We start from the raw sequence: 13,124 nt of genomic DNA, 5'->3' as shown, positions 1-13,124 counted from the left end.
TACCACCACCATTACCAGCATCATCATCACCATCATCACCACCACCACGACCACCATCATTGCTGTCAACATCATCATTATCATCACCATCACCATCATCACCATCACCATCATCACTATTTGTTTGCTAAAAGAGAGTTAAGTGGAGTTTCCAGACCCTTCTGCTCTGGTGTCCTCAAATGTGTCTTGACTCTTTCACGTCTTGTAAACCTTCTGTTTGATGACTTATGATGTCCAAATCCATACTCTTGGATGGACCTTCCTTCCTTCCTAAGCATTTCTCTTTCTCTTAGCTCTTAGGCTTAAAAACGGCTGAATTAACCCCAACTCTACTTAAGATTCTGTGCTGGGGTTGGAGAGATGGCTCAGCCGTCAAAGGCTAGGCTCACAACCAAAAATATACGAATCTGTGCTGGCTAGTCTTATGTCAACTTGACACACAAACTAGAGTTATCTGAGAAGAGGAAACCTCAGTTGAGGCCTCCATGAGATCCAGCTGTAAGGCATTTTCTTTAATTAGTGATTGATGGGGGCGGGCCTAGCCCATTGTGGGTGGGGCCATCCCTGGGCTGGTGATCCTGGGTTCTATAAGAGAGCAGGCTGAGCAAGCCAGGAAGCAGCACCCCTTCATGGTCTCTGCATCAGCTTCTGTCTCCAGGTTCCTGCCCTGTTTGAGTTCCCGTCCTTACTTCCTTCAAGGATGAGCAGTGCTGCGGAATGTAAGCCAAATAGAAACCCTTTCCTCCCAACCTGCTTTTTAGCCATGGTGGGCCTGACACAGACAAGTACTTTTCCATCTCATTTTTACATACGGTCTGTGGCAATCAAACTCACAGCCGGTGGGAGGGTAGGGCTTAAGAGAGGGGTTGGGCAAAGGGTGCAGACTCAGTTGTGCAAGATTACTAAGCTTTGGAGAACTTGTTAGGAGACAGCTGACCCGAGCCCAGCCGTCTCAGGAACATCTCTGTCTTACTGACACAGGGACAGGGCTCCAGAATGGACAAGGCTTGTCCTTCTTCAGATGTTTCATGTTTGTCTGTTAGACAGTAAAGATGTAAAGAGAGAAGTTGCTGGTACCCCATTAAGTGAGGCGCACAGGTCATAAATGTGTTGCCTTTCTTGATTTAAAACTTGCTCAGCCCTTCTTCCCTTATTCTAAATTCTGAGCCGAACTCCAAGAGGGGACCTGACTGCAAAAATCTGAGCCAAGGGTCCCCAAACCAGGTGACCTGGATAAGGCCCAGTCATCCAAGTTTACTTCCTGGCTCACCTCCTTTGGTCAAAATATGATTGGTCAATGTAACAACCCACACCATTTGCCTTGCTTTGTGCTCCCAGCCTTTAAAGAGGTTGTACAGTTTCACTTCCGGGTCACGGTTCAGACCCCCGAACTGGCCTCCTCCTTGCATGCACAGAAAATGATGCTTTCATTTTTAAATTACCACCCCAAACCCAGCAATCTGGTATTGTGATTCTGGTCCTGATCCATCTACAGAGTTCTTCAGCCCTCTGCCAAGAGGGTAGCTCCTAGGTGCATGGTGTGTACCCACCTGTGTGGGAGGTGCTTTGTATATTTCATTAGCTTGATTGTGGTATTTATCTTATAATAGATAGCAACCCACATCAAGGTAACCTCTTGGTGCATCTTCAGCTTATACACTATTAAATTTTATTAGTCAATTATACCCTAGGAAAGAGTGGAATAAAAAGGAAAATGCCGCATGCTGGTAACGGCTGTGGTTTGGGATAGCTGCTGTGGTTTTCGGACCCATGGTCAGTGGTTGCTCGTGGAGGCTATTGGGAGAACTGGTATATCTGAGTCAGCATGCTCAGGGGTGAAGTGCGTCTTCAGACAATTCAGAGATGTGACCCAGAAAGGTATAGCTGTCTCAGGCAGACTAGAGCCCAGGCTACCTGTCTCTCACAGGGATTTCTACTTACCGTGGCTACCCCTGGCTTTTCTCCTCCATGTCTTCCTTCTTGGACCTGTCATTGTCCTATAGCCAACAGGCCTTACCTCTGCTCAGCTGGGGCCAGACACAACCTCTTACCATTATGCTAGCCAGCCTGCGAGCTCTCTCGCCCCCTCCCGCAGTGCTCGCATGAGCTGGCTTCCCTTCTGAGATGGGGGCATGTGCGGTTTTCCCTGATCTAACCCCAGTTCCTTCCTGGATTCAGCCTCTCCCATCAAAGGATAGGCTAGTCATGGATGACAGAGAGTTGGACCCACCATTTGTGGTTCCCACTTCTCCACCTCCCATGGCTCGTAGAGAGTGAGCCCATGGTAGCCCATGGTTACTGATGACCAATCAGAACCATGGCCTCCCAACTCCCTCTTGCCTGGGTCCAAGACAAGCACTCTATTTGCTTCTTCCAACTCCCCTACTTGCTTCAGCAGTAGGACCCCTACCCGGAATAAAGACAGCTTTCGACAGCTTCTCCTGTCATTAGGTGTGGCCCGAGTTTAAGTTATCCCCAGGGCTTGCAGAAAGAGCATCTCAGTGACACTTTGTTTGTTTTGTTGTTGTTGGTTTTTTTTGGTTCATTCCAAATCTATCCCAGTACCCACTGAGTAACAAGCACAGACCCACACCATTCTGTGGCTGACTGAGCATCTGAAATGTGTTGGGGAGGGGGGATGGTCTGGTGTATTTTGATGCTAACTATTGCTTACTGTCTGACCCGCCTTTTGCTTAATAAAAAGCCATCCCACCTGTTCAGGGCAGGAGATAGGTGAGGCTAGGAGAGAGAGGAATTCTGGGAAAAAGAAAGACTGCCATGAGGAGAAAGGAGAGAGACCTGAAGGGAAGAGAGGAAGGCTGCCATGGGTTAGCTGGAGGAGAAGCACATGGCTGATGGTGTGGATGGAGAATCCGGCCCAGATGAACAACATTAGCAAGTATTTGGGATTATGGATGGGAGGTAGCTTGATAGAAGTTATTAGAAGCAGATGGCATGGGATTGAGGCAGGGATCTCATGCCTGCCCCCCCACCCCCCATGGGAGGCAGTTTAGAGGATTGATATCTGCCCTGCCCCAGGTTAACGAAGGCTATTTTAAAATATAACAAGTGTCTGTGTCTTGATTAATTGCTAGCCAGGCCTACAGATAATACATGTAATTTAAAAACCATAGAAATGCCCTGGGGTCCTGGGTAGCATCATGGCCACTTGCACCCACCTGTGTTGTAGTGCTTGGTGCAGTATCTCAGGTCCTTCTCTTCCTTCAGGATAAACTGAGGCAGGGTCAGTCCGTCTGCCACCTGCACAGCTCCCTGCTCCTGCCACTCAAAGATGAGGTCATTCATGGTGTATCCAACTGGGAGTGGGGGAGGGGGGGAAGCAGATCGGAAGAGGGAACAGTCAGCAAGGTCTCTCTGCCTTCCACTTAGGGTTGGAGTCTGGGCAGAGCCCCAGATAGTAGTGGAAGTCAGGGGACCCCATTGCCTTTTCTTCTCCACTCCCTCATAAAGGAGATGAAATTTGTGAAGTGTCTAAATTCCTTCCCCAGCCCTCCCATCTAGGTTTGTCCTGGAATCCTGCCCCTCAGCCCATGATGAAGGGTAACTGATGCCAGCAATTCGTGTACGTGCCACCATCCCACAAAGCTTCCTTTTTTGCTCTCTACAGGTTTTCCTCTGGGGAGTGGGTCGACCACCTGTGCTCTTGATGAGAACAGTAGGCAGGAGGAAATGGTGGCCCAATCAAGGCAATCAGATTTTTGCCCCAGGACCAACTCTTTTTAATTTTTTGAGGACGTGGTCTCATGTAGCCCAGGCCAGCTTCAAACTCACCATGTAGCTTCATTTGTCCTCAAACCCACAATCTTTGTGCCTCAGCCTTCTGTGGTGTATAGTACCTAGCTATTTCCTACCATGTGTGTGTGTGTGTGTGTATGTGTGGTGTAACATGTGTGTATGTGTTTATGTGGTCATGCGAACATGTGTGTGTAGGTCAGAAGCTGACATCGGATGTCTTCCTCAATTGCTCTCCACCTCATTTATTTTTGCATGCGTGTGTGTGCGTGCGTGCGTGCGTGCGTGTGTGTGTGTGTATGTATGCATGCTAGTGTGCCTGTGCATGCAGACCAGGCACATGCAAATCAGAGACCAGAGGTGTCAGATTTTCTTGGAGCTGGATTTTCAGGTGGTTGTGAGCTGACCAATGTTAATGCTGAGAACTGAACTTGGGTCCTCTGCAAGAGTGGCGTGAGTTCCTTAAAAAAAAAAACTTTTAAAAAAGAGTTTTAATTGTTTTTATTTTGTGTGCATTGGTGTTTTGTTTTCATGTATGTCTATGTGAGGGTGTTGAATCTCCAGGAACTGGAGTCACAGACAGCTGTGAGCTGCCATGTGGGGGCTGGGAATCGAACCTGGGTCCTCTGGAAGAACAGCCAGTGCTCCTAACTACTGAGCAACCTCTCCAGCGCCCACCGTACTGTTTTAGAACAAAGTCTCTCTCACTGAACATGGAGCTCATTGGTTCAGTTAAGTTGGAAGGCAAGTGAGATCCTGAGATCTGCCCATCTCTCCACCTCTAGCTGTGCCTGGCTTTTACAAAGGTGCTGGGGATCCAAAGTCATGTTCTGATGCTTTTGTGGCGGTCACTTTCCTGGTAGAGCCTTTTTCCCTCACCCCGTTTCTTGCTTCCAACAATACACCCCACTAGTTCCCCTGTGCTAGAGTGATGTGTGCAGTCAGTTGCCTGCTTCCCCTGAGCATCGTCAGACCATGATTTCCCTAGGGCATTTCTCTTCATCCCTGGCAGGCACATTCACAAGGGACTTGGCACAGTGCCTCCTCCTGGGAGGATGCAGCGGATGGCAAAGCCCGTGCCCCAACGAGACAGAGCAGGGGGAGATATTTCTAATGTATTTTTCTCAATGCAAGTCCCTCACTTGGCACTTTGAGTTATGAAAGTACTCTCCTGGGGTCCAATGGTTAGGGGGTTCCTGCCTGGCAATGGGTAAATAGGAGTCTGGGTCCTTAAAAAAAAGCAACATGATTCAGACTCACAGCTTTCCAGTTGCATGATACATGTCTGTACGTCCATCGGAAAATTCTTCAGGTCCATGGGGCAGGCCAGCGTCAGGGTGATTCTGGGAAGAGAAGGGACGTGGCTGATGTTGGGACTACAATCAGGGAGTCTGTGCCTTCATGCTTTCAACAGTTGAAATCATTGTTCCAGGGTGGGGACCAGTGACCAGGGGACCAGTGCTTAGAGAATAAAGTGTGTGTGCGCATCCAAACTCCTGGGATGGAAGAGGAGGGTCAGTGATAGGAAGGAGGTGGCCCAAAGTCACCAGTCAGAGGGACTTCTGGGTTTCTCTGGAGTCTTCTTGGATGCTAGAGACTTATTTTTAGCAGGTTACTGGGGTGCCAGGTGCTGCCCCCCCCAACAGCTTTTCTCTCAGGTAGATCCCAGGTTTTCCACCGAGTCCCCAGTCTTCCACATGGCTCCTGGCTGCTTCCAGTTACACACTGGGCCTGTCAGAAGTGAGTTCAGACCCCACCCCCTCATCCCCACATGCTGGCTGTTTCCATACAACTGACTCACATTTGTTAGTTCAGTCATCGACAGGAGGAAAACAGTGGGCCAGTTATTTATTTTGGGGGTGTTCATCCTTAAAAGGACTGCACTCCCAGAGGCAGAGGGAGCCCTTTTGTAACATGCCAGGCCTGGTAGCTCAGGCTGTGATACAACCTTGAAAGCCTTTGCTCACATCAGAGCACTGGCTGCACAGGAGAGAGGAGTGTTCTTTACCCAATGAAGCTCCCTCACCCACAGGCTGGGGACACACGTGTAAGAAAGGCTAGGCTGCAACTGTGTTAAAATCACATGGGTCTAGCTTTTGCATGCTGAATCTCTTGGCTCTGGGGTGGGCTGATATGCTGCTCCCCATCCCTGCTGTCCCCAGGCCAACCCCCCACTTCCTTGAGGTACCCAGTGGGAGATGTCTCCGTAGAACATAGCTACTGTCACCTCAGCCACACACCTGGCCCTTTGTGAAGCTCCCTTTCCAGCTCATGCCTCAGGTGTGTGGACTCATTCTTCTTTAAGGACAGAACAAACTCAGGAGTGGGATGGAGAGAAAGAGGGAAGTGGAGAGAGGCAGAGAAGGAGCGGGAGGAGTGACTGGAAAAAACGAGCCAGGCCCATTTCTGAGGATAAAAGCTCTGAAGTGGGGCAGCTGTCAGGCTGGGTTAATTTCCAGATGTTGAATGACCTTGGGACCATCACTTTCTGCTGACCTGTCCTTCTGTCAGGTTGCACTGGGACTTGGTTTTCAGGAGACATGAAACTGTCCTGGCAGCAGTGAATTCTAGGCAGAGGTGACCCTCCCTCTAGCAGCCCAGCAGGGCCTTGGTGGCTGACTCCCAGGCCCATGTCACTTTTTTTCATCTAGATGTGTCCGGCAGGGCAGACTCAATCAACAGAGCTGCCCCTCCGTGTGAGGGTTCCAAGTCCCTTCCCCATAGCCTGTGAGGAACTGAGCCTAGGCATCTCTGAGGGTCAGAATCAGGCCAGTCTCCTCCTTTTCCACCTTGCCACATCCTGGATATTTAAAGTTCTTTTCTGAATGGGAGGTAAGACTTCTCCCTCAGTGAGGAACTGAAGGTGTGAGGGGTGGCCATTTAGTACCCTGTAGCTCTTCTAAATCAGAACCCACCCATCCATTTTCATGTATTGATGTGCACACGGGAAGCAGTAGCGGTGGCCATTTTGATGCTCTGGAAATCCTGGGAAAGCTATGGCTCTTCTGACCCTCCCCAAGTCAGGGGACTCATACTAGTACCCCATCAGAACCTACTCACTGACAAGATTGGGCAAGTGTCCTAAATTTCCACACCCTCAGTTTTCTGATGTACATAACGGGGATTGTCAAACTCAGCTCATGAGTTATATAATGATATATAATAAAGGAAAGTGTTTTGTACAGTCTGTTTTCCAAGCTACCATTGGTTCGAGTGTTAGCCCATTTCTTTATTCCCATGATCCGTTGTCCTTGTGCTCCGGGGAAGATTAGGGACTAGGTGTGTGTGTGTGTGTGTGTGTGTGTGTGTGTGTGTGTGTGTGTGTGTGTGCGCATTAGGAGTGGGAGTCACAGGACATTCTGAAAGCTTAGCACCTAACCGCTGTCTACAGGATACAGCCAGGGAGAGGGAGGTCTTGATTCCCAAGGCTTAATGCAAGGGAAATGGGGTTCAAAGCGGGGTGTGTGTGTGTGTGTGTGTGTGTGTGTGTGTGTGTGTGTGTGTGTCAGCTGTGGCTTATCCTGTGCCCATTTACACGGTGGTTTCATTTACCACCAAGCTGCTGTGTCCTCTCAAGCTTTGCTCCTCTGCACTTGATACTGATGGTGTCTGTTGTTGAAACATAGGGCGACTTAGAGAGCACTTACCCTCAGGAGCCCTTCCCATCCTCTCTCCTGGCTTTCGATGAAGCACAGTCCTAGGATCTCCTGGCCACGTTGTTGGCTCCGGGACTCACCTGATGCTGTAGAGGACGTTGCCGTTGCGGGAGATTCTCAGCAGTTTGTTGTCGGTGGTGATCTCGTGGAAGTGGGCCCCCTTCTCGTTGGCAAAGAACAGGTCAGGTTTCCAGATGGAATCCAGCATGGACGGGTCGAGGTCCAGAGAGTCGTCAGGGTATTCATTGTAGGCCAGACGGGGGTCATTCCACTGCTGCCTCAGGAAGATGTTGACCCTATAGTCCTGCAGCCCGAGACAGCAGTGGGGGTCGGCGGGTCAGGGGGTCAGGCCCCGGGTTCCCGCTCTCAGGGCTCATGGGGCCCAAAGCCTATCCTGGAAAAGGCTGAGTGTGGCTGCATATCTGGACAAGTCTCCCCATCTGCAGCTAAGTATACACAAATCTGAACTTAAGAAGAAATGTTTTGCAGGGCGGTGGTGGCACATGCCTTTAATCCCAGCACTTGGGAGGCAGAGGCAGGCGGATTGCTGTGAGTTCGAGGCCAACCTGGTCTACAAAGCAAGTCCAGGACAGTCAAGGCTACACAGAGAAACCCTGTATCAAGCAAACAAACAAAAAGAAGAAGAAGAAGAAGAAGAAGAAGAAGAAGAAGAAGAAGAAGAAGAAGAAGAAGAAGAAGAAGAAGAAGAAGAAATGTTTTACTTTGAAGGAGTTTTAGCTTGGCATGGTGGCTCATGCCTGTAATTCCAGCACAGGCAGTTGTGGCAGCAGCACTGCCATGAATTTGAGGCCAGCCTGGGTTCCACAGCAAATACCAGATCAAGACTGCAGAGCATGGCTCTGACCTAAAACAACAGACAAACCCAAACCAAAACCAGATTAAAAATAAATTTCAAACATGTGAAAGATTAATGGTAAAAAACCATTTCCTTCTTTCCCTCGTTCTTTTTTCTCTCTGTGTATGCGACACAGACATGGTGGTCAGAGGACAATTTGTGGAGGTAACATCTCCTTCCACCACGGACGGGGCCTGGGGATTGAACTCAGTCCTTTATGTTGCACGGCAAGCACCTATACCTGCCGAGCCATCTCTCTAGTCTGTAGTTCTTAATCTTCCTGTTAACATTCTGTTATATTTACTTGCTACTTTTAGGTGAGGGGATTTTTATTTTATGTGTTTGGATGTGCGTATACATGTGCATGTGTGTACCATGTGTATGCCTGGTATCTGAAGAGACCAGAAGAATATTGTTGCACCCCCTCAACTCTTCTACCTTTTTCTTAAATATATACTTGTAGTTTATGTTCATTGGTGTTTTTCCTGCATGTGTGAGGGTGTCCAGAGTCCTGGAACTGGAGTTACAGAGAGCTGTGGGCTGCCACGTTGGTGCTGGGATTCAAACTCAGGTCCTGTGGAAGAGCAGCCAGTGCTCTCAACCAATGAGCCATCTTTCTAGCCCCTTCCTTTCCTTTTTTAAAAAAAAAAGACAGGATCTCTCTTGTGTAGTCTTGGCTGGTCTGGAACTCACTCTGTAGACCAGGCGGGCCTCGAACCCACAGATATCCACTTGCCTCTGCCTCCAGAGTTTTGGGATTAAAGATGTGTACTGACAGGTTCAGCTGTAAGTAAATCAGTGAGAAAAAAAGAAGTTCAGGGTCATTCATAGCTTCACAGTTGAGGTCACGTTGGGATACGGGAGGCTTATGCAGGAGCAATGCATCCCCCACTGAGCCTTGGCCAGTGGCTCTTCTCTCATAGAATTACTGAAAGGCCTTTTTATTTCCAACCACACCCAGGAAAGCTGTCAGGAAGCTGGGCAGATGAGGCTGAAGAATATTCCATAAAGGGCTGGAGAGATGGCTCAGAGGTTGAGAGCATTTGCTGCTCATCCAGAGGACCCAGGTTCAATTCCTCACAGCCATCTGTAGCTCCAGCTTCAGGGCAGTTTGACAGCCTCTTCTGGCTTCTACCCACTGCACATACCCCCGCACCCCACAAAAACACATTATAAAAACAAAATAAGACTTAAAAAAAGAAAAGTGTTTTAATTTTGCTGTAGCACCAGGGATAGAATTTGAGGTGCGTTTCTCTTTCCCAAGGCAGAAGGGCAGAGCATCGGTGTTGGACTCCCTAAAGGGCATCATCACTCTCCCAAAGATTAATGACTTCAAGTCTGACTTACGGTGCCAACCTTCAAGCAATAAAACACACACACACACACACACACACACACACACACACACACACACACACACACACACATACCTATAGCCAGGCATACACCCTCAACATGTACCCACCCACATACACCTCCACACGCACTTGAGATATTACTCTTTCCCTGTGGGTGCCATAAGAACGAGGCCACACTGTATTTTCTTTTTTTGAGGGGGGGGTGCTGTTTCTCAGTCCTCATTAGTCTTGACCAGTCACTGGCAGGGATGAACGAAAACAAATGATCTCCCCATGCTCAAACTGCACCCCCTGCCCTCCTGCCCCCCCCACCTCCCGTGTGCTTCATTCTGGTGGAAATATCGATAGTGTCATAAAACGTTCCTAAGCATTTTATAGGATTTTCCTGTAATTTAATTGCAGCCTGTCCCTCAAGCCCCATAGAAAGTGACATTTGGTCTCATAATCTCAGGCCTTATGAGTCCCATGATGGAGGCTAGGCCTGGATATTGTTGTTTTAAAATATGTCTCAAGCAGCTAAGATTATTTAAGAAAAAAAATACAAGCATTTCTTTCCTCCCTCCCTCCCTACCCCCCCCCCCTCTCTCTCTCTCTCTCTCTCTTTCTTTCTTTCTCTCTTTGTGTGTATGTGCAGCACAGACATGGTGTGGTCAGAGGACAACTTGTGGCGTTATCATCTCCTTCCACCATGTGGGTCCTGGGCATTGAACTCAGGCCCTTTAAGCTGGATGCCGAGCCATCTCTCTCACCAGAGATTGCCGCTCTTCCAGAGGACTCAGGTTCGGTTCTCAGCACCGATGTGGAAGCTCACAACCATCTTTAACTCCAGTTCCAGAGAACCTGACACCCTCTTCTAGCCCCCACCGGCACCACATACATGCACAGACCCACATGAGGTGAGATACCCATACATATCAAAGAAAAACATTCAACAAAATTCAAATGAACATTTGTCTAGTTTTTTAGTCTCTCCCCGTCTCTGTCTCACTCTTGCATGTGTTGCATGTGATGTGTGGCATGCACAAGCATGTGAGTAAAGATGTGAAGGTCAGAGGACAACTTTCAGGGGGTGATTCTTCCCTTCTACAGTGTAGGACTCTGGACTCGAACTCCAGGTTGTAAGGCTTAGTGGTAAGTGCCTTTACCCGCCGAGCCATCTCACCAATCCTGGAGGTTGGGTTTTGCTTTTCTTGCATTGGTAGTGGCATCTCTAAGGCTGGCCCCCTCCTCTCCTTCTCCCTTGGAGTTTGCACAGAGAGCATGTTAGGATGGATTCTGGAAAAGTCATCTGGGAGTGAGTGAACAGTCTATGAATGCTTGGGCATAAAAAGCCTCCAGTCCCCAAGCCCCAGCCGTACTTTTGACGTTCCTGCTGGTGACATGTCAAGACTGTTCATGTAGCTTCGAGGAAGAAAAGGAAGTGACATTTCTTAAAATGTTTTCCATACTGTCATACACATTTAATTCTCACAAAAGCTCTGAAAGCAAACACTCAGATTTGCACAGCAAGGTGGGGTGGGGTGAGAAACGGCCTTGGAAAGGCTGAGGGATGTGTTCAAGAACAGGGCTCATGGGTTGGGGAAATGTAAGGCTGGCATCACATTGACCCAGCCTTCTAGCAAACAGCTGACTTAGACGGAGGAAGTCCGTTCTTGCTTTGGATGCTCTGGCCCTTGTTGCCTGGCAAATTCTGTGAACATAACTAAAGCCCTGCCTCCTTTAGGAACTGGGTGCTCTAGGTACCCCTGGCTTTCTTGTTAAGTTCCCAGAAGAATGAAATCCTCAGAAACACCCATCTGAGTGCTTCCTTCCTGAGAGTGACTCCTCTCCCAAGGATGACTGGCAGCAATTGGAAAGGATGACGGTAAACTCGAGTTTTTCCTACATCATCTCTGCTACCCCTATTAGTCCTCTCTTACTTTCATGTCGTATTGTTTTCCTTCTGCAGAAATAGTGCATGTAAACAAATAGAAAGGTGCATCATTTGAAAGGAGGAAACAGGCCCCATAGGATCTCATTATAAAATGACTATCGAGAGTCAGAAAAAGAGACGTGGACAGCATAATGTAGGGTCCCCGATGCCTAGCTTCTCTGGCAGACAGGTTCCCAGACACTTTCTCAACCTGGGGTTTTCCTCCTGGGGCTGGTAAACAGCTGTGGGGGAGTGCAGCTCAGAAGAGATCAAAATAATGGTGTGATGGGCTGAAAGCCAAGGGCTGCACTTTGCTCGCTTTGTGTCTGACACATGTGGAGTCCGTGTTCAAGGTCGGTGGTCAGAGAGGCGGCAGTGGAATTCTCCAACCCAGGACTAGTTTCCAATCTCCGAGGCGGGGGCATTCGGAGGTGTAGTCCAACTACCTTCAGCATCAGCTCACTCGTCTTGCAAGACTTGAGATTCTCTGACGTTCTGATCTCTGATGACTGGGCAACCAGTTGCTTTGTTTATAAGGTCATGGAAAGACACTAACTCACCAATTTATCCTTCATCCATCCGTCCATCCCTCCATCCATCCATCCATCCATCCATGCTTGCATTCATTCAATATACTCTGAACATTTGAAGGTTTCCTATGTGTCCTTTATAGTTGGATTCCCCCCTTTCCTTTATGATGTCTAATTTAACCTTCTAGCATCTAATAAGCTCCTATAAATTCAGAATTGTGGTGAAATATGAAGTTCAAAATGTTTGAACAGGAATGATCTCAGAGCTCAAGAGAGTATGTTATTGGAAAAGAAATGTGGAAGGCAAGGGACTTGCTCAGTGTTATCAGAAGCAAGAGACATAGCAGTAAGGATGGATGGAAGAAGCAAACTCATGGTCCTTTAAAAAATATTTATTTTTATTGTATGTGCATTGGTGTTTTGCCTGCATGTATGTCTGTGTAAGGGTGTCAGACTTTGGAGTTACAGACAGTTGTGAGCTGCCATGTGGGTGCTGGGAATTGAACCCGGGTCCTTTGGAAGAACAGTCAGTGCTCTTAACCGCTGAGCCATCTCTCCAGCCCTCATGTTCCTTTTTATTTTCATTTTTTATGTGTAGGTCAGGTTGTCCTCAAACTTTCCATTCTCTTGCTCCAGCCTCTTGAATGCTGGATTGTAAGTGTATGCCACTGTACTTGACACATGCACCTTTTGAAAAACAATATGTTGTTACTTTTGGGGGGTATGTATGTGTTTATGTGTTTATATCCTACGGCATAGGTGTGGAGGTCAGACATCAACTTTTGAGAGTTGGACCTCTCCTCTTACATAAGTTCTGGGACTCTAACTCAGTTTGTGAGGCTTCGTGGCATTTGCCTTTACTAGCGGAGCCATCTTCCAGGCCCTTGGGCACATTTTAAAGTCAGCTTTTAGCTCTCAAGGACAGAGCTGAGTTTTCCTTTGCTAAACTCAAATTGACTTTTATTATGGATTGGGCTGAGTTGGATACAGGCAGGCAGGCAGACAGCAGGAGAAGCGGAAGCAGAAGGAGAAGCTGAAGCAGAAGCGGAAGGAGAAGCG

General features: G+C 48.3%; 1 protein-coding gene across 2 annotated transcripts in view; it reads right to left on the bottom strand.

Moving 5' to 3' along the window:
- Window positions 1-13,124, bottom strand: part of GLRA1 (glycine receptor alpha 1) — a 90,466-nt gene that overhangs the window by 14,139 nt on the left and 63,203 nt on the right. For both annotated transcript variants that reach the window (XM_084761187.1, XM_084761188.1), the window contains exons 4-6: window positions 7,490-7,713; window positions 5,014-5,096; window positions 3,180-3,317 (exon numbers count right to left, since the gene is read on the bottom strand). In XM_084761187.1, the coding sequence (XP_084617313.1) occupies window positions 3,180-3,317; window positions 5,014-5,096; window positions 7,490-7,713 (445 nt within the window). The remainder of the gene's footprint in view (window positions 1-3,179; window positions 3,318-5,013; window positions 5,097-7,489; window positions 7,714-13,124) is intronic.

Source organism: Acomys minous (assembly GCF_964271855.1).
Source record: "Acomys minous genome assembly, chromosome: 16".
Classification (NCBI taxonomy): domain Eukaryota; kingdom Metazoa; phylum Chordata; class Mammalia; order Rodentia; family Muridae; genus Acomys; species Acomys minous.
The sequence above is the reverse complement of the archived record's forward strand: the minus strand, read 5'-3'. Positions and strand labels throughout refer to the sequence as shown.